The sequence below is a fragment of the Strigops habroptila genome, chromosome 11 (assembly GCF_004027225.2).
Source record: "Strigops habroptila isolate Jane chromosome 11, bStrHab1.2.pri, whole genome shotgun sequence".
NCBI lineage: Eukaryota > Metazoa > Chordata > Aves > Psittaciformes > Psittacidae > Strigops > Strigops habroptila.
The window spans coordinates 31,443,830-31,468,475 of record NC_046360.1 but is presented as its reverse complement, the minus strand read 5'-3'; the positions used below and the strand labels follow the sequence as shown (position 1 = coordinate 31,468,475).

Below are 24,646 nucleotides of genomic sequence, written 5' to 3'. Positions count from 1 at the left end.
GGCAGGGGTTGGAGCTGGATGAGCTTTAAGGTCCCTTCCAACCCAACCCATTCTATGATTCTATGACTGTGCACACCTCATTAGGGACCCGACCCTGGATGCTGCAAAAACACATGAAAAGCTTGCCACAAAGCAGAGTTGAACAAGAGAGATTCTCATGGCTTGAAGCATACCAGCCCTTGAGGGGAGGGAGCACAGTTCCATGATGGTACACACACCCATGATGCTAGGTAAGGAATACTTATCAATCACAAGGATAGCATAACGAAGCTTCCTTTGGCCCACGGCACCTGGATCTTACAACCTCCAGTTCTTGCAAGTACATTGCAGTGTTCGGAAAATCTGATGGACCCCCATGCTAGCAACTTCCTCTGTCTTGGTCCTACTCCCAAACCAGACCCATCCTGACAGCACTATGCATTTGCTGACTTAAGCAGTGTGCAGCTGATAAATGCCAAAACATCAAAACTACACAAGAATCCTTTTTTTCCTGCTTACAAGGTTAAGTGCAGTCTTTCAAAGTTAATTTCTTGTAAGCAAAAGCCCTGGTCTTGGTTCTATACTGGCACCAGCAGTAACAGTGGAAAAGTAAAGAAGATGCCCTTACAGTTGGACTCTTGGGTTATCAAAGCTACTGCATCCTGCAGACTGTGTTCGAAGGACAAAACTGAGACCATGAACCAGCCCATGAATAGAGATTTATTGTTTCTTATTGACCTTCTGCAAGTGAAGATAGTGGACACGAGATGCTTGCCTTGTGCCACCAAGAGCCCAACACATCCTCTGTCCCCAGTTGGCTGAATGAGGGGACAAAGCAGACCAAAAGCTGAAACAGTGCCAAACCCAGGGCAGCAGGAAGATCTACAGAATTACATATAGATACAGGGAAATGACATCTCAAAATACATAAGGCACATCTGGAGCTGAGCTGATTTGCCACAGCTGCAGGTCTGGCCCACAGAGACTAAATCCAAAAGTGAACAAACAAATAATTCAATTTCCATGGAAAGGGAGGGGTTTTTTGCCAGCTTTGTCAATAGAACATTCCAGCAGCAGCGCTCCCACAGGCTGCTCCACAACAGCAGACTAAGAGGAATTTCCCCTTCCCAACAGGTGTGGCAACAGCTATGCAGAAGTAGCCTCCAAAGCATTCCCAGACATATTTTATTAGAAGAGGAAGAGCACATCACAAGTCAGGAGGAAAAGAAAAAGCTTCAAGTTCATCCTTCCTTCCGATCTCTTTCATGTTGATGCTTAAGAAAAAAGGCAAGGATTACAGCCCAGAAACTCTTCACATAGGTGCAATTTTAAGGCACTTTGTTACTTCCAGGTCTGTATCAGGTTAGTCTTTGTCATGCACATCTGAGCTGCCTTTCTTTAAGCTTAAATTGCATCTGCTCAAACAGCCTCTGAGGCCAACTGTGGTAGTGAGAGGATTATGGCGATGTCATCCCAGCAACGCGCTCTCCTGCTCAGCAGGAAAGATGGGCTCTAGCTCAGCAAAGCTGTCCCTGGACCACAATATTGGGGAAAACAGGGCCAAAAGGGACCTTAAACTCATCATTTGGGCCTGCTGCCCCAAAGTGGAATCAGCTACATCTAGCTCATCACCTTTTAAGCATGCAAGAAACTCATAGAGATTTAACTACATCTGTTGCTGGCTTCAATAAAAACTCAGCAGCACTCTGAGCTACTGCAGTCAGTCCCTGCTGACCCATAGCAATGCTGCTGCTGGCATTACAGGGGTGTTTGGGACTTACTAACCAAGCACCTCTTCACTTTTCATCTTCAAAGAACCTCACAACCATTAACTAATTAGCAATAGTAATTACGAGGCTGCTCTTACGTGTATTTACTTGGTCCTAAATACAAGCATTAAGAAACTCTGGTCACTTTACTAGGCTGCTATTGCATGGCCACAAATGTTAAAAGTGATCCCACAAACCACTTCATTTAGGGTTTTAGGAGACTGAACAGGCTGAAAGGCACTGCCTTCTTCAGGTGATGAAAGTCTCAGCCTTTGCTTTCATAGTGAGGGTTTTGCTGTGCTGATGTCCTCAGTTTTGAACGCATTTGATTAGAAGCTACATTGAGTGAACAGGTAAGACTGACCTCTCTCAAACAAGATGCTGAAGGTGTCTTGACCAGAGCAAAGAGGACAAACAGGACACCCCAGGCTCAAGGCTGCCACCATGGCTCTCCAGCTATTGCAAACCTCAGAACAGGGTGGACCAGCCCTAACGATTATCACATATAGCCGTACCAGAACAGTGGCAGGAGACTGAGGCCAATCTAAGGGAGGCGCTGCACCAAAAACACCCTCCAAAGAGCAATCAGGAGAACCCCTACTCTTTGAAGGGGCTAAAAATCAAATAAAAGGATACAGGAAGGCAAAGGGACTGCCCTATGGTCATACAGTAGCTAAGTAGCAGCGCAAGGATTTGAAGCAAGAGATCCCAAAGTCCGGCTCAGTCTTTATCTAACAGACTAATGTTATACAAGTGACAGTCTCTTGGACAATTCCCTGAGCCTGGAATTATTTTCCATCATAATATGAAATTATTTGCCATCTGGTCCCCCAATTGGTATAATGTAATCCATCCCTACCCTGGGCTGTCAGGGAGTTTGGACAGCCCTTGGCTTGACACAAATCCATATAGCGATACATGTCACTCAGGAGCACAGAGCTGTGACTCTTCCCACTCACTCAGGCAGTGTGTTCATTTTATAACCATCTTTCAGCCCCGAGGCTGTCAGACGGGGGGGTCTCTGCTTTAGCATCGCTTTAACAAGGTCAGATTTCAAAAATAGATAGGGAAAAGGGCTGTAAAAAGATTCATTTGCAATGCCTGCAATTGCCAGGGTAATTTAAGCAGAGACTTCATCAAGGGTGGGAGGCCTGGGAGCCAGGGCAGCGAGTGCTCTCACACGGCTGCGTTGAAGATGAAGATGGAAGGTTTTCCTAGATTTATCCCAAGAGGGAACAAGTTCACCAGCATGAGGTTAAGTAGGTGGATGTAATTCTGATAATGGAATCGGAGACTTCTACATTTGAGATGTAAATAAGTTTAAACAGACCAGTGGGTGCAGCTCCAGGGAGGGGATAAGACTGATATTTCTCAATTAGAGTTTGCGCAGGGACCAATCGTTTTAACCAGTGAGACAGATTCAGCCCATCGTGTAGCTCTCCTAAAGGCCACTGGCTTATCTAAACACTGCATTTGGTCCAGAGCATTCAGGTGGTGGCTTTTGTCATCCTGACAAACATCAGAATAATAAAAGGTTGTAGCAGATGTCCAAACCAGGTGGCAATTACTGTAAAGCAGGAATAGGTCACTATCTCAGCAGCTAGTAAAGACCAACCCCTGCCTTCAGTGCCTATGGGCAGAATTTAGTCGCCGATTCAGATAAGAGTCAGACATAGACTTATGAATGTGATAAAAATCACAAGCTTGGTCATGAATAGAGCAGTGAACCCTCATTAGACACAGCAACAGCACTAGAATTTACTGTCAGAGATACAAATCTGAAAACCTAGGAAGACACAGATCAAGAATGATGATAATGAGCATGGATTGTGCTAAGCAAATCTTTGGACTGTAAACTCACATTAAAGCAGATTAAAATACAAGCAATACACAGAAACTGTCATCTTTAACTCTTTAGAGACAGAGCAAGACATGAAAACATAAACGGTTTGTTCAAACCACATGTAACCTCCAGAGGTTAGAGTCTGACAACATAAATGTTTCACCTGAAGATTTGAGACTGGAAGTACTAACACACCTCTTCCTTCCAAGCCTTTAAAAATGTATATTAACCAAAGACACCCCCAAACACACACGCGCACACACGATGATTGAATAGCCTCAAGACAGCCACAATACCGAGTATAATTACCCACTGAAAGGTGATTTTAAAAAAAAAAAAAAAAGAGAGAAAGAAGGGTGCAATTAGGCAGAGGGAAAGAAAGGACCCAAATGTCTACAACAAGGTGATCAAACCGAGGGAGGCAATTAGTTGGGTGTGGACCCAGCACAAGTGAACAAAGCGATGCCAACACCCGTGCCCTTACCCGGCACCACTGTGCCTTCCCCCATGGGACCCAGCATCCCCGTGATGCGTCCTGACAGCCAGAGGATGCGAAGGCAGGTCCCTGTGGTGCAAAAAGCTTCACAGCTTTTCAGCATCTAAGGGTTCTCTGGGAGCAGAGGCTGCAGTGAGGCGGCCTGAGCTCCTGGGGCAGGGAGTGGTTGTCAGCCACAACCTGTTACATGGCGCAGGTTGAGCAGCACAGAGGAACTAGGTCAGGCAAATGTGGCATCTCGCTCTGTTGATGTGGCTGTGCTGGGTAATTACATCGAGGGGACAAGTAATGGCAGCAAACAACCCTCCAACTTGAAAGTGCCAGTCCTGCTTACTGGCATTCACACCTGCATCTCAATCCTGGTAGTGTCACTTGCTGTTTGCAGTGGACACCCCATCCCATTCCCTTCCTCAGTGGAAGCTCCAGACTTTGCTGAGCATCTCAACTAGGACCAGTTTCCCAAGGACAGAAACACTGGGTTGAGAAAAAGCACAGCAAAGCAAATGTATGTCTCCAGCACATTAGGAAGGTAAAGCAAAGCACAAAGCCAGCAGGAGATGCAGAATACAAGCCGATAGAGGAGCAAATTAAAGGATGGTCATTCTGACCCTCCTCAGAAGGGCACTTCAGATTTCTGCTTGTGCTGCATTTACCCCACAGGGGACTACAGCCTGAATAGCTCAGGAGGCCTCACAGCTGCTTCACAGCATTTAGGTGGTCCATGATGTCTTTCATTTCATCTATTGAGCCCCACAGCCCTTCCTACCCAACATAAGAGACCACAGCCTGAGAACAAGCACAGCTCAGTGTGTGCACAGCAGCTCTCTCTCAGTAGAATCTGCTGCTTCCCACCTCAGCAGCTCCGGCCAACCCAGCCAAAAAAAAGCTGGTAGTGCCTCATGTTAAGGAACAGCTTCAGGTTTCTGTTACGCTCTTTATTTTGCTGTCTCTGCCAGCCACCCTCATCCATCTCCCTTGTTTGCATTTTGCGCCTCAGCCAACGCTTAGATGAAACTCCAGGGACAGCAGCAGCTGCTCCAAGACTTGTCTGCACAGTTCAGTGCAACAGGAACGCATTTAGTGCTGCTTTTTTTTGCATTAATATAAGAGTAAAAGCAGAAAATGGGGGAAAGACATAAAGACTTCCCTGTTTGCCAGCCAGCCTACATGGCAAGCGTCATTAGACTTAATGTATAATCACAGCCTTTTGCTTTCCTACTCCAGCACCGCGGTGAGATACCCAGCACGAACCAACAACAGAAGTGGCTGAGCTGTCACAGCATCTTTACCCTGTGGACAGGAGATCAAAGGTGCAAAACTCTCCATTGCAATTAATGCCAGTAGTTAGACCTGGTAGGAAGTTACTACATTGAGAGTTGCCAGGTATGAAACTTTGGCTGCAAACCAACTGAACCTTCAAATGCAATAGGCCAGCCCAGCTGGGACACAACCTACACCTTCCCTAGCAAAAGCCTTAACAGGTCCCTGGAGCACCATCACCTTTACAGCAGGCAGCCTTGGACCAACCTCAGCAGCGTTGTGGAGTCCCTTGACTATATCCGAACCATGGTCAAATCCCTCCCCAAGCCACCAGCAGAGCCCCATGTGAGGTCTCAGGAGGTGGTGAGTACGGGGCCTCATGGAGATCTGCCAGTTTACATTAGCACAGGGGTCCTGCCTCCTGCTCCTGTCACATTTCGTTCACAAGCATCACCATGCTCCCTCCTTCTCATCTGCTGACATGCTGCTGGAGGGGTTTGGGCCATGAAGGTGGCTGTCAGCACCCATGGAAGTTAACAGCCCTGAAGGTGCAGAAAGGCAATTGGTTCTGCTGATCCTCATCCTGAGCTTTACACATGTCATCTTCGGGAGCAGATCAGCAGATAGAGGCAATGGACAGAGCATGGTTAATAGCCTTGGCTGGGATCAGACTACGCTGTGTTAAGAGGCTGCATGGGAACGTTCCCCTCTACCTCGAGATGGGGGAGAATTGGGAAATCTCTGTTATAAAACTTTCGAGAGCTCTCTGATATATGGCCACTTCGCTCTCCACGAGCTGGAATCCAGCCAGGCTTTATGCTCACACCAGGGGTCTGTTTCAACAGCTCTTCTTGGTAAGCACTGGTCTCCAGGCTGCCAAGTGCTCACAAGCATTGCTGTTCATGAAGCTATCATGGTTACAGACTCCTCTGAAAACTTCTATTTCCTTTAACTTCTTTTTCTCTTTTTAAAGCAATTCTTACAAGTCCTTGGAACAAATGGGAAATTAAATAAATAACCCCCCCAATACCCAAATATAGAGAGGAAAAGGGGAACACAGCCAACTTGACCACGATCTTAGTTTACAGAACATATTTTAAGAACTGGCAAAGAGTCAACCGTATGGCTGCAGAGCTATATGGAGGTTAGCTCTAATGCATAATAAACTTGACAGCACTTCTCTAGCCAAGTAGGGTGTTATTTTTCCAAACTTGGCTGTTTTGAAAGAAGAAAAGACTAATTTATCTTTCCAAATTTATCATCAACATGTGCGTGACCAGTTCTCACCCACCTCCTTAAAAGTGTCCAAGCTGTGGTCATGAGTTGTGCAATAACACACTGAACATGTTAAAGCTCCCCCGTTGCTGTGCAAACACATCAATCCTGAGATACCCATTTCACCTGAAACCAAGTGTTAGGCTTTCACTATTTTAAATTCCAGCTGTACAGTATGTTTCAGAGATAACTGTAAATCTAAACCCAGCTTGTTAAAGTCAGCGACAGGAGAGAAAGCCTTTAAATTGAAGTTGTCACCACGGAAGGTTTTCGAGCAGCAGTTCTCAAATCCTTGGAAAAGAGAGGCACGTAGAAAACAGAGCCCAGACACACGCAAAGCATCTTTCTAGCCTTTGCATTCTGCCAAATTACATGCGGATAAATGAGCTTTTAACTAAGTTTATTCTCCAGGTGTATAAAGCAGAGTTATGTTACTCAGTGCAGAAGGAAGATGTCGGTGCTGATGGGTTAAGATAGGGGCACAGTGCAAAGGAGCAGCCGTGCATGCCTCCTGCTTGGTGCAAAGTAATTCTTTGCTCTGGGTGCAGAACTGTAACGCTGCTACAACATGATTTGCCAAAGTGAAAACGAGGTCTAAGCCCTCTTGTGCTTTTGAGAAAGGGGCTCCCCACTGCTTACAGGGGCCGAGGGCAAGGCAGTTCTCTCACTGTGCAGAGAACACCACAGGTCGTAGGGGATGCACAAACCTGGCATGTGGCAGCAAAGGTCCCAGAGGCACAAAGGAGCTTTGACTGTAGAGCACGGAGGTGGGGGAGTGGGTGGGGAACAGAAAGAAATACATTTTTGGCAACAGGGATCTTATTGTTATCTTGTCCCTTCCTTGCCAAAATGTCTACAGGAATTGCAAAATACACAAGCCCCAGATTCCTCCAACCTCTGGCAGAGGAAAGTGGTACCTGATCTGTAGAAAGGAGCAGAAAGAGTTGCAGGAAGGAGTGCGGAGTTGAAAGGTAAGGAAACGCAATGTGGATGAGCACTACAGAGCATCAAGACAGCCTTTGCCCCTTTCAGAATTCTTATGCAGGTTTTTATTCCATTATTTGTAATTCAGAATCCATATTTCATGACATTAGATAATCATCAGTTAATATATTTAATGTGCTAAATTATTTATTCCAAATTTTTATTCAACTGGGAGCAAAACCTCTCTGGAGTCATCTGGAGCAAGACAGCCAACACATGCCCGACTTCATTAGGGAGATACCATTCTCTTTGATTAGATATAGCCACCTACAGGGTTTCATGCACAGGATTGCCCATAGATCTCTCAAAGAATACTGTAAATACATTTCTGATGCAGCCTCTGAACCTCATAAGCCATGGATAAATCCCCTCCAGAGGTGGCACTGTCTATGTTTAGCCAAGCCTTTGGCTGGCTCTTGTGGTGCATCCCACATGCCGGCAGAAGCACTGACATGCACCATCTCGTATGCAGGGCAACATCACCCTCTGCTCAGGAAAACATTGTTTTCCCTTAAAGCACACATGGGTACCTACACACTGCTGTGCTGTCAACACATGCCAGTGCTCAGGAATGTCAAGAGCACAAACACAAACTCCATCAAGTATCAGGCCTTTGCGCCACCCTGGATTTGGGCTTTTCACACGCTGTATCCCCTATGGAGAACGAGCTATTGTGAAAACTTTGGAAAGAGCTTTGTGAAAACAAAAAACATGACTGGCTTTTAAGCAATCTTATCCATGCAGGTCTTCTCACACCCCAGGTATTGCAGCATTTATCCTCTGACCCACATTCCTGGCCCACACAGAGCAGAAGCTTCATGCAATGATCCAGGTTGGGATATGGCCCAAGTAGAGCATCCTCCAGCACACCCTGTGTGTTGAGGAGCAGCCCCGAGCACATGGGCTGGCAGTGGGTTACTGCTTTTTGAGACACTGGGGTTTCCTCACTCCATGAAAGGAAAGGAGATGGGGGAGAGTGGGGGTGGGAAGAAAAGCTAATCTGAGGCAGGTCTAAACCTTCTGGACTTGGACTAACGACTGAGAAATGCCAGGGAACATTCTTTGCTGTCATCAGTGAGCATCAGCCACTTGCTTCACCAGGGCTGGGGATCTCTCATATTCAGAAGCCAACACCACTCATCCTGCAGCCTGTGCCTCCTTCCCTGCAGCACAACAGGGCTTGTCAGCGCTGCAGGAATGGACACACTGTATGAGCACATCCAAGGTGCCTTTTTACATCCTCATGTTCCCATCCCGCGGGCTTAAATAGATTTGACCCCATGTATACTTCATGCACTACTTGAAACCTAGAGACTGACCATAAGTTTACCAAGTAGGAGCAGATGTTTTTAAAAGACCTAATTTGAAGGTTAAAAACCTCTGGACCAGCCTTGAAAGTAAATAAACTGGTTTCTGCTGAAGTGGCTGCAGTCCTCTACCAAAGCTAGGCTGCAAAGCTGCCCAGCCCAGGCAAAGCAGGGGCTCTTGGCTTTCCTTACATGTGGAATCACTCGACACTACCTGAGATCCTTCTCTCAGTAGAAAGCAATGTTCCTCATCCCTCTGCTGCCCACAGAAACCGGACACAGCAGAAAGCCCTCTCTGCTTCTGGCAGTTTTCCTTGCAGGAACAGGGAAGCCAGCAGCACTTTGGGCTGCTACCAATTAGAGCACACACCTCACAAGCCATGGGGCGAAAACACAAACTATCCTTCACTCAAACCTCTCCCAGCTCCTGAAGCCCTGAACTGGATGATGCACTGCTTACTGTGGCACCCCGTGCACCATCAGCACTTCACGTGCTATCAGCATTCCGTGTCAGTAATATGAAGTTATGCTGCTTGAATAATAGTACTTATCCAGGCCAGAAGTGACTCCGTATTGGTTTGATGACATGTGTGCCTATGACCAGTGGGGGCAGGTTTTTTATGTTTCTCCTCTTTGTTTTCTCTTATGCTTTATGCATAAACACATACATTACACCCAAATGTTATAATATTGAGCAGCATTTGTTTCAACACATTCATTTTTCACATTCCACCCTAAAACCAGACCCGTTCTCCAGTTCCAAAATTACTTGTGCTGTCTGTCTAGTTAAACGGCTCCAGTTTCCCCTGAAAGGATGACTGCGAGTTGCCAAAACTCTTCATTTAAAGTGGCAGATATGTCAAATGGAGATTTGCATTTTACTAATCTTAACTAGTGAGGCTCCAAGTTCTTCAAGCATCTTGAAAAGTTTAGCATGTTGTAAAAAGGCACCAATTTCCTCTGCTCTTCCAGAAAGCAGTTCCCGTACAAAGCACAGTCATAACACTGCCATTAACCACTTTTCATGTCAGGTTTCTAATCCCACCATAAAATAATGAACACTGGATACTGAATAAGAACCCTCTAAAACCTGAAGCATATTAAAGGTGAAAGCTTTTGCTGGCTACATCAAGCTCCACTACCAGCTAATGGTACAGGATTGTTTTCCAAGAAAAGGTTGTAAGAGCCAAGTCTCCCTCTTAGAGTGGTTGAACCATGAGTAAAATAAAGGCACCAGATGCACAAGTTTGACATTAACTGGTAAATCCCAGTAACATCAGGCATTGCTGAAGCTCATTAAACTGCAGCTGCTTTGCACCACTGGTTATAAGGGGCATGGCGACGGTGGCTGCCACAAAGCTCTTTTTTCAGACCAAGATATACCTGCAGCAGATCTACCTTATTGCCTAATATTTTGGCTATCATATCATGAAGTAACTTTTAAAAATATGTACTTCACCAATTTGAACATTTTAAGAAAACAGTGTAAGCTTCTTAGGCAGAGAGTAAATACAGAAAGTGTTTAAATGACTAGCTTTGATTGCTCCTTCATAGGATTTATTACTATATTACTTCACTGAATTAAGGCAGGAAATTAGGGATCTAGGAACCAAGTTCACAGTGGGTCCAAGACCTTAGAGGTCTTTTCTTCTTGAGACAAGTCTGACTTGAGTGTTTGCTATGCAGTATATAGAAGGATATGCCACTGAGACAGAGCCTACCTGCGAAGTTACAACCCAGATTTCAAACAACTTAAAAGCTTTTGAGTATTTAAGAGTTATTCTAGTGTGGTGACACAGCAGGGCTGCAAAACAGGACCAGGGAACCATCATCATCCTTATTCACTTGCTTGAAGCATCAGCATTTAAGTGAAAGAGGAGAGTAAGCATGCTGAGATCTTAATACTTCGATAAGATCTAGAAATCAGACACAGCTCCTAAGAAGTTTGCAGGACTGGGTAGGTGAAATGGATAAGGAGGAGATGCACAAGGAGCTCTGAAGGACGCTGAGCCTTACCTGGTGTACACAGGACTTGGCATTCAGAAAGAACAGCTCTACGGTAGTTTTGTCCTTGAGAAAGGAAATGCTTTCAATGTAGAACCTGAAAATTAAATAATAATTAAAAAAATGAATGGTTACTTTCTTGAATAGGTTTCATCTTCCTCTCAGATCATTTTATTTCCTCGATGTTTTGTTCTCTAGCAGTAAGATGGTACAGAGGAACTATGAGCTACTGCACTTAATTTCCTGGTTACTAGGAGGGAATAAGCAGAAAATCACAGGCCAACACCACACAGGGAATGACAAACTCCATATTCAATAGACTGTAGATATCTGATGATTTTTCATATCATTTGAAAACCCTGTCGAACACTAAAGGAGCAAAGCCCATCCCTCCTGGGCAGATAAAGCCACAGAAGTGGAAAAGGTAACTCCAAGCAGCACGTTGCTGGAGGAGAGGGGCTGGCGGCAGCTCCATAGCACTGTCTTTCCTCCAGGACCAGAGAGCAGCCATGGGCTGAGCCCCAATAACTTCGCTCCAAGTAAACAGGAACAAGGTAAAAAACACAAGGAATGCTTTGGGATTGACTCTATTCTATCGGGCACATCCATCCTAATGGCAATGAGAGCTCCCAGACCAGGGGTTTACATGGAAGTGCTGTAATGGGCTCAGTCTCACAGGCACCATTCTGCCCAGCACTCACTGCCTTCCTTCCCAGCCTGGCCCTAGCTTCCTCTTTCCAGGGCCGTGGGTGCATCAGAGGCACGCACCAACCAAAGCAATCTCATTACTGGTCATTCTGGCCCAGCCAAGGTAGGCAGATGGGTCCCAGTTTGTTATAGAGCTACACCAAACACCACGGATGCCATTGGCACTCTGCAAAAATCACACACAACCTGTCTGTGCGCTTCCGTGACTCACCTGGGGCATCAAACCAAATAGTGCTGAGATGCATTAAGTGATGCACAGAAAACACATCTATAATTTGGGGAGCATGGAACTGCCAAGTCAGTTTAAAGAGAGACAAATTTGTGTGAACATGGTCCTTTCACTCCTCCTTTAACTGGGTCTACAAGCAGGATACCCGTTCTCCAGCTCCTTAAGGAGAATGAATGTGTTGAATCCAGACTCTCCCACCCAATGCTAGACAGAAGGTAGACTTTTTCCAGCCAAGTTCAGCCAAGCAAGGACTTGGGTCACCACCACAGACCACACCAGGGCTTCTCAGTGTCTTGCCTTTGATAGTGGGAGGGTTGGATGGCCAACACAGGGCACAGAGCCCACTTTGTTTATCAGAATCAGGCCAATCCCTCCTGCAGCCCCACAGTGCTCCCAAGGTTCCTCACAGCCTCAGGCTCCAGCCGCTCTTGGTGTAAATGATTTGCAAGACATTGGAAGAGGTCCACAGCAGCAGCAAAGAGCACAGTAAAGCTAGCACCTACTGCTCTTATTAGAACATATGCAGTATTTATGCTGTGACTTAAGACAAGCAATACATTAAACAATAATTGTTTTAATATTTCACATTCTTACAGTGTGTTCCATCAAATTAATTTTAAAGCACTCCCCAGGATGCCTCTGCAGGATTCACCCATTTCACAGGCATGCACAGCCTGTCCAAGGGGCAGACCCAAGCCCAGCAGCCTGCCCCAGACTTGAAAGGCCATTTTACATTTCCATGATTCCCCTTTCACCAAGATCTGCAGGAGCCACAGCTATTTCCACCTTCTCTTAATCCCACCTGATATAACTTTTTTTCTAACAGCTTTATTGAACTACACTTAAAACACTCTTCAGTGTTTCTCTCCAGACATGCAGAGCATCAGAGGACAGGAGCCTTACTCTGTCCTTTCCTGTCCCGCTGCCAAACCCAGCCCTTCAAAGCACGGACCTTCCTCTACTGCACCAAAACTATAATTTTCCTAAACTAATGGCCCCATTTGCACTTGCAGTTTCTCTTAACTAAGAGTCAGGCATGGCTGTTGTCCTCAGAAGCAGGATGGTATTATCTGGCTCTGAAGAGCAGTAGCTCCCAGTCACCAGTGGTACAGAACAGACCATAGGATCTGTGGATTTTAGTTGCCCCCTGCCCCAGCCAGGTCAATGCGCTCCTTTTCTTCCCTGGTACAAGCTGTATGCTTTTATCACAGTACAGATAAGGAACACTGGACCACAGAGATAAGGATGTTCAGGGGATGACAGGCATGTATGGGAACACCATAAAGTGCATGTTCTGCTTTTATTTCCGATGCTGTCAGCATCCTTGAAACAAAAATGACACTTTTATAAGTCCTAAATCTGCATTATAGAGCCCTTCACCAGCTGTGTGTAGCATATGAAAGCTATGAAAGCTACGTGACTGGACTGAGTTTACGCCAGCTGAAGAAAAAGGATTCACATCTGAAAGGATTTGATCATGTGTTTCATTACTAAACAGCAAAATCTGGTGGATCCCCCCGCATTTCCAGTATTGTGACTGGAAACTGTCCAGTGTGGTGCTGAAAGACACTGAGAACTGATGCTGTGGCACATTTGCCATTTGTATGAGAACAGCAGCTCAGTGCCCTGCCTCATTACACTTGCATCTCAAATGAAGTGACACTGAAAGCAGCATTCATCCTGCTCATGGCTGAACCTATTTCAAACAGGCATAGGGCATGGCCCGCAAAGCCTGAGGGACACCCTGCTCCTGCAGCAGCATCCACCACTGTCACATCACCCACATCTGGAGACCATCCAGCCCAGGGGCATAGGAGCCAAGTGCTGGGGCTCTGCCCATCCCCTCTGTGCCACTTGCCCCACACCCAACTGTGCTTTTCTGTTCAAGCCACAGGCACACACGACTGTGTATTTCAGCTGCTCTCATGGGAGTTTAAAGGCTATGACAAGGCAAATGTGTTCACATGAGATAAGTGTCTGAGCTAACCACCCAAAGCATGTGCCATGCAGCAAGGCCTGCAGTCACTTACTTACCCAAGAAGTTCTAACAAAGCAGAGCTGCAGGTTTTGAAGTGGCTTTTCTACTGGAATATCTATTTCCTACAGATCAGACAGTTTCTATATTGCTAATTATTTCTGTATCCTCCTCCTCCTGCTCTGCTTCTCGCTCACTGCCCACATCCTTGGCTCCTATTTGCTTGGTCTAGATCTCATAACCCCAGAGTAGTCAGGCTTAAAATTAGCTTCTAAAAGTTGATCTTTCCGAGCTCGCTTCTCACACATCAACTCGTGCCCAGGTCTCTGCATAACCTGTCTTGTAGAGGACCATCTTTGCAACAGAGAGGGCCAAAATGAACATCACGCATTAATCCCAGCCAAAGAAATGCTCAACTCATATGTTTGCCTTCAATATATTCACTCCCACACCCTCATCAAATACAGTGAATATATTGAAGAGCCCATCATCCCTTTTAAAACAGATTTTTTTTCCTCTTAAAAGAGGGGAAGAGAAGCTCTGAACTCCATCACCAATAAGCACATATTCAGCCAAAACAAAGTGCAGCTTGTTTCAGCTGTTCCTAAATGACCAGGGTGCAAGGACATGGCACAGCGACGGTGCCAACCAACCCAACTACTCAAGAGGCTCTGCCCTGGAACTGCTTCAAATAATTAAGCACACAAGGCATAAATTTACTGACATATGAAAAGCAAATGAGGTCAGCCTGCTCTCATTTTCCTCATAGACTGTAAGGAAAACAAAAACTCCAACAATATTAAGAATATGATGCTTGGTCTTTTTTGCCAGCACAGCGCTCTCACAAGACATGGCTTTTTTCAGGCCCTTAACCAGCAGAGCTTTGCCAGCAAAAGCCCTAAAGTAATGCAATTACATTGGCCAAAAGCACCACTTTGCCAGGGATTCTGTTCTCTCCTGGGGACTGGCTTAAACTGTGTGAGCAAAGAAGCCATCGGCAATCCCTTTCAAGTACAGGCAAACCTTGAGTAAACATAAGAAGGAGGAAAAGTAGTATAATTGTTTAAAACTATTAAAATTTAGCACTACTAAAGTCAGGCAAAGAAGATATTTAAAATATGGGGGTTTAAACAAGAAAAAAAAAAAAAAAGAAAAGGAACAAAGTCCTAGTAACAGTTTAAAAAGTAGCAGGTTCCAAAGTACTTTATGTCACAGTTAAATACAAAAGAGCAGCACTTACCCAAGACCTAGTCTCCTCCTAAAACCAATATATTGCTTTGACATTTATTTCCTCTATGAAACCCATAATCAGTTCTTTTAAACAAAACCCCCTGATGATAAATAAACCCAAGTGGTAATGTTTTCTTTGTGGAAACAATTACTCACCTAACGGCAAAGTACAAAGTTGCTGGGCCCGGTTTCTTGGGCAAGTCATGGTCCAGGACTCGGTGGTCCAGCTGCAGCCAGACACTCTGACCTCTGCAGAAACAGGTTGGGGAGCTGGTTAAAAACTGGATGGGAAGTACAGAAATGGGGTGTTTTCAGTGCTGCTGTTTGCTCCACTTTTTAAAGTGTGAGATTCCACTCTAAGGCAGGCAAACATCTCATGAAATTATTTATTTTTCTTGTAACATTCAGATTTTGATGTAGGTCACTTTTAGATGTTAGAGAATACTCTTTGCAGTTGTATTTAAAGCTGCAGCACAAAAGTCATAGCATGGCACCCGGAAAGGCTAGATCTTATTGAATTACCCTCCTTTGGTATCAATGGGGACACTTCCATTGAGTTCTCATGGCTAGTGGGGGGATCTGATCTGCAGCAGAAGCTGGATGTGTGGCCATAGCAGAAATGGGTCTGAGCTCTTCCGCCGCATGGGGACCGCACAGCTCTGTGGCCGTACCCTCATCCCTCCTGTTCTGCACCATCCCCAATCCCGGTGAGACATGAAACCCCAGTTCAGAGCAGAGGAGTTTACCGCAGGCACACATTAAATGGGGTAGGTGTTAAAGCATAGTTCTCCCTGCAGCAGCTTCTCTGACTGAAATAGACAAGAAGCCAGAAAGGAAACAAATAACCCCCCAAACCCCAGCAACCTCCCTGAGGACCCCGGTACCAAGGGAGAGCCCAGAAGCTTCCGGTGGATGCCCCAGAAGACTGGGGCATGGGTGCCCTCCAGAGGCCACATGCTCCCTCCAAGCACCCAGCCTAGTGCTGTACACCCACACCAGCCTCTGGAGTACCACTGATGCTTCTGTGGAAGCCAACAGCTTTCAGGTAATCCCCTGGCAGCACTTTAAAGCTCACTGTGAAGGAGTGCCAGCAACCAAAAACCTGAGGAATTTCATAGCAGCCCTTCTGGGGGGGTTACAAAATAAGCCAAGTGCAAACAGCATCCTCAAGGGATTTACAGAAGAGCTGGAAGGAAGTGTTTTCCAACACTTGAAAGGACAAGGATGTGGCAAAAACATTCTTGGAGAGTCCAAGAGGAGAGTGGCTAGTAAAAATAACACACTGCTGCCTGTGGTCAGGGACCCAAGAGTGAAGGCTCCTACCAGCACTGCTAACACCAGCCCTTTGCCCAGAGCCCATCATGCACTTGTGGGTTGGAACAGCTTTGGCAGGGTGGCCCCAAACACAGCTCCGACACTGTTTGTAGGTAAAGACTTCCATCCAGGACCCTATAAAAAGCAGCACTGGAGAGCAGCAGGGACTCGTATTCCCATTAGACAAGAGGAGGTTTATTTGGGGGTTGTACTAGTGCACAGCTCTGCATCCCCACTGCCCTAAGCAGCTATGCTCCAGTTTTTTGGGAGCTGAAGGTAACTCTTCTAGAGATGCCAGCCCTGGGGAGCAAACCCTGCACGCAGCAGACGTGGGGAAGCATTTCAGTGCCATTCTGACAGATGAGCCTAAATACCAGCTGAGGTTTCAGTTAACCCAGCCAACTACAGGTTAACACCACAGAAGTACATCTCCCACAGTGCTCCAGAGCCTACCCATAGCATCTCACCCAGCCCAGCTCTGGGTGGCAGGGGATGGGCAGCAGCTGCTGGAACTGCCCCATTCCCATCGGTGGTGATGACAAACTGCACCCAACACTACCGCAAGCCTGCAATAGTCCAGCTGCTGGGAAGGGAGCATTGTGCATGCCGAGCACGTTCTGCTTTAGCATCTCCTTTTGGTAGGCTGCAGAATAGCTCAGATACCTAAAAGTAATAGGGAAGCTAGAGGGAAGTTGTTTATGGGAAGGACTAGCTTCATATTTCACTGCTGCTAGGGATATTCAGGTTTAAAAGACTTACTATGTTTAAGACTGAAGTGCAAAGCAATAGGGGCAATTCATTTTGAAAATAAATGCAAACCCTTTTTGTTGTTACTAAAAGTGCAGAGTAGGAAAGCGGAGGGTGTTCACATGGGAAATTATTGCTGAATCTATTTTTTTTCACCTTATGAGACAAACATGAGAAGTGAAAGCATCAGGAAAGTATTTCACAAGTATTCTCTGATTTGTGCCCAGATGATGTTTTCCAAATATTTTCTGCTTTGTGCCTTCCCTTTTCCTAATATACTTACTAAAATACTTACTTATATAACTAACATACTTACGTATCATCTATAAACGTTATCCCAAAATACTCCTTTTCTTTCAGGTTGAAGTGTGAGGCCACCAGATCCAGTAACTCCCGAGACAAAAGTTTGGGCTATTTGAAAGAATAAAAATTATTTAATTAATTTCAGTTCAGGCTTTTCACAAATAATAAAAATTTTCTCTGCAAATACTGACATTTAAGTACCCATGAACATCTTAAAACCCTGTTGTGTAACTCGATACAGAAGTGGCTCCATCACATTCAGGGCAGTTGGATTCAGTGTCTCTGTGGAGCACAGAGAAGCAATTATGTACTTAACCCGTGACATCAAGCTGAAGCACACGGACCGACCGCTGCTCTCCCCTTTCTGAGGGAGAAAGGCAGCAGCTCAGGCTTTCCTGCACTTACAGCAGGGGGGATTTGTCAATTAAGAGAATATTGTGTACTAGAGGATCTCGTGCTTTGGGTTCTGTTAAGGGAATAAAACACATCCCTCAAAACCAGACTTCTCTTCTAAATTACAAAACCACCACCACCACAGGGGATATTTTTAATACACTTTCTGAATTTTTGGTGAAAGCAGGTGAAAAACTGAACACAGAACTGATGGCATCTGAAAGCAGACCTGTTTATTCTGCTTCTACAAGTTGCTCTAGTAAGAGATACTTCAAACATCACAAGCATCAGCCCTTTAGCACTGCTAAAGAAAACAAGCAGAGAAATCTGCCCTGAAGAGAAAGGTCTGTACCTGGACCAGCAGCTCCAAGTTCCTGTCATCGAGGAGATGCACCTGGCAGTGCCGGCCCTCTGTCATCTGCAAAGACAGCAACACAGCCCCGTGAGGAAGAGTGGGATCCACGTGCTGCTCAAGGGCAAGGACAATGTGTAGCAAGTGCCTAATCTGCACCAGTAAGTGAATCGACTGTACCAGAGCATCCTTCTCCAAGGACTCACTCTGGGGAGCTACCTCAGCACTCAGCTCCCATCAACTTCAAGCTGGAATTAAGGGTGCTTAGCAGCATTTGGGATCAGATAATACCAACATTAATGCTGCAGGAATTTAACTTGAGGATGAACCAGCCTGGCTAGTACCATAGTCACAGGCAGCAGCAATGACCTTTTGTTCCAGTGAGGAGCAGACATGACCAAGGGCCCATGGAATCCCCATCTGTCCAACCCTCCCTCCAATGGGTCAGCCTAGATGTGGTCTGTTGACAGAGGAGCTGGTCTCTAGGCTAGATGGAGTGTCTGCTGGGAGATTAATGTTTTTCCTTGGGTAACTTCTCGCAAGTATTAGAAGTCATTGCCTCTATAGGTTTCTTATATAGGTGCTTGCACACACCAAGACAACTGCTTGAATAGAATGATTAATAATGTGATGAGCTTTGCAACCTGTGATGTTATATCTGGACCACCTATCTCATGTCACATTTATCTCTTGCACAAAAGTGTCTTCCTCTCTAAAAGGCAAGCAATTCAGAAACACAGCACATTAGAAAAAGCACATTATGCCCCTTTAATACTTGCCTTTTGAAATCTAATACATTTCCATGAAAGCTTTTATATTATTTAAAATCTGTTCTAATTCTGGGCCTCTCAGCAGCTTCACCAAGGACCAGCTTCACAACACTCTCCAGGCAAGAGCTGGGGAAGGAAACCTGGCTTTTATATTTATTCTCCCAGGCTCAGGGTAACTCATTTTCCTGACAGCACAAGCTTCCCGCTGATTATAAATCCTGAGCTGTGAGCAGAGGCTGAGGGTGGTTTGCTTAGATAGGGAGTCCCAGAGGGATTAAACAGCAACACAGTGGTTTCTCCTTTCACATCCCTCTGGCTCCGCAGGGGTGGGGACAAGGACAGGCCTGAGCTCTATTGCCACAGCACCCCCTCCTGCCCCAGGATGCCGCACATCCAAACCTTATAGAGGCTTAAAGTAAGTACAATTTGTACAAGATTGCAGTATAACTGAAAGGAGACCTCTCACCTTCCCCAGTGCTGTCCCCATTTCAACATGCGGCTGTTCACACAGCGAGGGCTGCCCAGACACAGCCTCTTCTGTCACCACTCAGCCATAAGAAGGAAATTAACAAAGCATTATTGTTTCAGCTAATTGAGCTCATTTCAACCAAAAGCCAAGAGGGAGTCCCGTCCTGAGGAGCTCTGCAAACAGGTCAGAGATGAACGTCTGCAGGAACAACCCTGTCTAGTGTCTGGGAAAATGGGGCTACAGCGTCTGTGGCACTGGCAACTTCGGGCACTGCTAAACATGTATCATCACATCGCTCGCCAAAACAGCAGTACTGGTCAAAGGACCATTTGCAGAGTGAGTCTAGATAGAAGAAATCCCTTCCTTTTCATTTCTATCAGCATGAATGTGTACAGATGTGCCAGATGAAAAGTGACCTGTTGTGCACACAGGAGTGCAAAGCAAAGGATGCACCATCACAGAGATAGTAATGTCCTCTGTGCAAGCCATGGCTGTGCTCCTTGGTGCTGCACCCTGCAGACACATCATCCCAGAGCTGCACCAGCCCCATGCCCTGTGCTCCCAGCAAGGTAGTAGTTCCAGCACTTCATAGCAAAGCTATGCCACCACAACCCAGACTTCCAGTGTGCTCCTTGTGATTTATCTTCTCATAGAACACGCTGCCTAGAGCCCTTAAATCTATTACAATCCTATCACAGGTCCATTTGTCCCTGAGAGCCATCACACATTCATAACCAAGTCACATGCTACCATCAATTAATCATGTCATCAGTGCACCCTTCAAGGTGGTGCATATTTCTGGCTCTGACATACTGGTACCAATCTGCCCCTGGTGCGATGTGTCTGATCCAATAGTGTTTTTAAATCATTCCCCATCTGCTGCTCTGAGATAGCACAGGGGTTGCCATTATTTAAGTGCTAGCTGCTTTAGCTTTCACCCAGCAAAATCACATTAATCACTTCTGGCTGTTTTAATTGCCTCAGTTGTCTGTTGTTAAGTAAAAAAGGTTTCTATTATAGCAAACACATCCACAAAGCCTTGTGCTGAGGAGAAAAGAAGGTTGGCTGGGAAGATTAAAACATAAAAGAAGTACCAACCATAATCTGTGCTTTTATTCAGCTATCCAAGGCAATTGTGGAGCACCTTAAAAGTAATTAAATCTCATGACACCTCTGAAGATAGGTAAGATATAATTATCCCTGATTTTATTGGTGAGAAAACATAAGGACACAGCTTTTAAGCCTGATTTACAGATATAGATACAGACAACATTTAGTACCTGCGTCTTCTGGCATCTCATCTCAGAACAACTCATACAGCTGTCTCCCAGAGTACTGGAAAGCTCAATCAAGATGCTGCAGAAGATGCCAGGGTGCTGAGTGATAAAGCACCATGAAACACTATTCCTGTAACAAACCCATCAGATCCCAGTATCCCCAGAGCTCTATGTGGCCATGGGCTCATGTCATCCCTGGAATGCTCGGCGCATGGTGGGACAAAACAGCAACGTCCAGGGCTGTAGCTCAAGGAAGACAGGGGCTCTGGAGCCATTCCCATTTGCACCCCTCTGCTCCCCAGCCCATGCAGACACCCCTTGAGGGCTACATCTCTCCTAAGGTGCCTTCTTCACCTGGGAGAAAGATACTCACTGTGTGGCACCACAGCCTGGCCAAGGAACACAAATCTTCCAGGGTGACAACCAGTTTTGCATCCGCAGGCTCCAATCCCTAAACAAAGTGATGCTAAGTAGGGCAGTCCCCTTGCAGACCCAGGGCTTCAGCAACCAGCACCCTGGATTCTGCAGCTGTGCAAGAGCTTACTCCAAGTATCCCCACCCCATTCCTGATGGGGCAGAGAGCACTTCACTTGGCTTACTCTGTACTTACAAACCCCAAAGTAAATCACTCCCAGTTACTACCACAGAGCAACACAAGCCCAACCTGCATCAGGAATGTCGCCCACCAGAGAGTTCATGTTCTGGAGACAACTCTCCTCACATGGAGCTGTTCCTTGTGCAGGCAGGGCTCCTATATACAAGACAGTACCCACATTTTGCAAGTCTTACTTGTACAGGGGTCAGAACTGAAAGCATCTGAGGCTATTGCAGCTGCAAGACCACCTCACAAGCTTCGGAGCATCAATCACCTTCTGCCAGCCCCATATTATCCCAGTGCAGTGACGAAGAGGTATGATATGCCCGTGGTGCAGCAGTGCCACATGCTCCAGGCACAGGTACCAATAGTCTGGTCCCTTCCTCTTGCCTAAAGAAAAGCTGGAGAGCTTCATACAGAGGACTTCAACACCGTGGTATCACTGGATGCATAAAGGATTTTGGCCATGGAAAAGTGCCTCCAGCCTAGTGACCAGAGACCCTGAGCTCCTGGAGCCGAAGCAGCAAAGGACTTGTTTTAACTCTCCCAGTGACACCAGTGTGATTTATTTCCCCACAGCACATCTGCCAACAGGCCTGTTTTCTTGGGCTTGGCAAAGGGATTTGTACTTGGCTCCCCAGCCCTCAGGCTGTTGGACTTCCCAAAGACCCAACACCCCATGAGCCCCTTGCAGATACATTTTCTTTCATCTTTAATTCAGTACGCCTTGCTAATATGAACAATATAATTGATTTTCTATGTACTTGGACCAATCCATCACAAGATGAGCACAGCTGCCTGGCTCAGTTAAGAGGTGGCGTGAGCAGTCTTCAGCTATATATACACACATCTGTGTTTTCCAGCTTATTCTCATTGATTTTGCATTGTCTGCACAAATGAACAATTTTGTTATATTTTTGCAACATGCCCCCAAGATGGTCCTTTGAGCACTTATTTTTAAAAGCCTGCTAATATTTCAAGCTATTATCCAGTAAAAGAAGTAGCATCATGAATTTTATGAACTATTCCTGTATCTTATTCCCAACAGGAAATTAGCAGAACGATGCAACTCATGGCCCCATTTTTGGCAAACCATACTGAGATACTGGGATGCTGGATTCTTATTGTTTCCCAAAGTCACTCGTATGTTCTGCACACAATAAGCAATAAAAACTCGAAAATGAGGAATGAAAAGGAGACAAGCACCGTCTGATGCAGAGGTGCAGTAGTATTAAAATACTGCATCCTTCGTAACTTGCTTTTAGACAGAATCTGATTTATTCAGATCTTCAGGAAAAAAGGCAGATCAAGGAAAAGAAATACACAATTCCCAGAATATCCATGTGCGGAAATTAAAGCACAGGGTGACACTGCAGTTCTATAGAGTAGGTTAACATGTTCAGAATGGTTTCATATAGCTGGAAAACACATTTTTTCCTCCATCTTTCTTGTGACACAAAAATTAAGACAAATTCTCCACCTAAAAACATCGAGGCAGATTTTCCAAAACATCAGTCCTTTAAAAAGAAAAAAACAAGGCAGAGAGAAAAAAATCCCTACTTCTTGGCTACTTAAACTAATTCCCTGTGATATCCTGAGCCTGAATGTTTATTTGGGGGAAAAAAAAAAAAACAACCATGTGCAGGATATTTATGCTATTGCTCTTCAGCAGAAACATCCGCCCTGTTCGAAGCTGGTTGTTACGTGCAATATTTTTAGACATCCATGTGTGTCATCCAGTTAGGTAAAAAATAAGAAAAAGAAAAAAGTAATCATTGTGTAAACAGGAAACCTCAAAAAAAGCCAAACTTAAGCCAAAAACCAAAAGCTGACAGAATAACATATCTCCTGATGCGTAGCTTAGGAATGGGAAATCACGAAGGGTTCGGGTCAGAAGCAAACCTGAATGTGATGCACTCTCACGAGACCAGATTTCATCTCCTAGAACTGGGCAAATTACAGACATCACTTGGCATTGCTGGCTCTGTCACTAACTTCTGTTCTTAAGCCTTTGTTTTAAAAAGGTCTGGACTCTTTGCAACTAGGGAAAGCCAAAACAACCCCAAATCCTAACAATGCTGTGGCCAAAGAAGAGAGGATTGTACATAAGATGTATTTAATTAAGACAAAATTGAGAGCTGTTTCTACCATGGAAATACTCAGAGGTGTGCACAGGCATCCCAGCTGCTCATTTGGGACATGCCATGATTTGGAGTTCAGCAGCCCACATGCACATGCTTCCTCCCCAGAGGATGCTGTACCAGGGTCCTGCCCTTACATAAATATGCAGTGCTGGAAGCTTTAAAACCACCCCCTATCCAGTGAGGCTTCATGTCTTTAATGCCCTAAACTCCACCAGCAATCTTTTGGAAGCAGCAAACCTCCTTCCCCAGTCTCCTCTTTCCTTCCTCTCAAGATAAACCCTTTGTTCAGGCATGGGTGTTACTGAGCACCCACAGGGGCTCTGCCTGGAAAACAGCCAGTATGACACTGGGGATGTGGTCCAGATACAAAGAACCGTGCATATTATTTCCATAAGCTCCTTGCAGGGTAACCACATGAAACTAAACTTTGCTGGCAGGTGAGTAAGCTCCAAAGATATTTTACAGGCAGAAAAGAAGAAACTTGCATTGGTGCATCCAGTGATGAGAGAGAAAGAAGAACCATTTTCACTAGATAAATGGCCATCACGAAGCCTGAAACCTGCAGTTTTAAAAGCGAGAAATTGGACTGCAGTGCAGCATTAGCACAGGGATTGTGAGAACTGGCTCATTTATTCCTGAAACAGGCACATCGCTCCACAATGGCTCAAGCAGTCAGAGTGCTGAAGAAAATCATATAGATAACCAAAAAGAGAAATATTCCCACTCACAAGAGGCACGTGATCTGTAAGCAAGTGCTGTCTCTTTGCCACACCAACCCAACCTGACAAAGCCTGTGGGATGAAGGGGGTCCTAAAATCCTGCTGTCCTGCTTTTGACTGGTGACTCCAAGGCAGCAGCGCTGCTTTGCAGGTGTATAAGCCCAGAGAACCAGCCTTGCACCTAAAAGAATTTCATCTCAAAATCCCCACCTGAGCTGCAGTTAACCAGCTATAAAGCGTCACCAGTAATTTCCTGTAAGGGTTTGGGTTTTTTTCTTCCCCAAACCTCTCTTCTGTAACTCATAAGCCTGTGAGCGATTTCAAAGCTTAATATTGAAGCCCCTACACTGACTTCGAATTTTAATCAGTGCTTAGGTTATTTTTCCTTTAGTCCTGAAGGCATTTAGGATCAGATCCTCAGCTGCCTTAGATCATCACTGCTTCACTGACGGATGCAACAGGCCAGCTTATGTCTGGCCTGTAAACGTGCATGGCCTGATAAAA

At 45.5% G+C, this 24,646-nt stretch overlaps 1 protein-coding gene across 1 annotated transcript in view; it reads right to left on the bottom strand.

Annotated features, from left to right (window-relative positions):
* The window catches only part of FRMD4B (FERM domain containing 4B), an 83,952-nt gene that overhangs the window by 45,160 nt on the left and 14,146 nt on the right, over positions 1-24,646 (bottom strand). Inside the window, exons 2-5 of the mRNA XM_030501162.1 lie at positions 18,169-18,234; positions 17,437-17,531; positions 15,216-15,308; positions 10,930-11,014 (exon numbers count right to left, since the gene is read on the bottom strand). Coding sequence (XP_030357022.1) covers positions 10,930-11,014; positions 15,216-15,308; positions 17,437-17,531; positions 18,169-18,234 — 339 coding nt within the window. The remainder of the gene's footprint in view (positions 1-10,929; positions 11,015-15,215; positions 15,309-17,436; positions 17,532-18,168; positions 18,235-24,646) is intronic.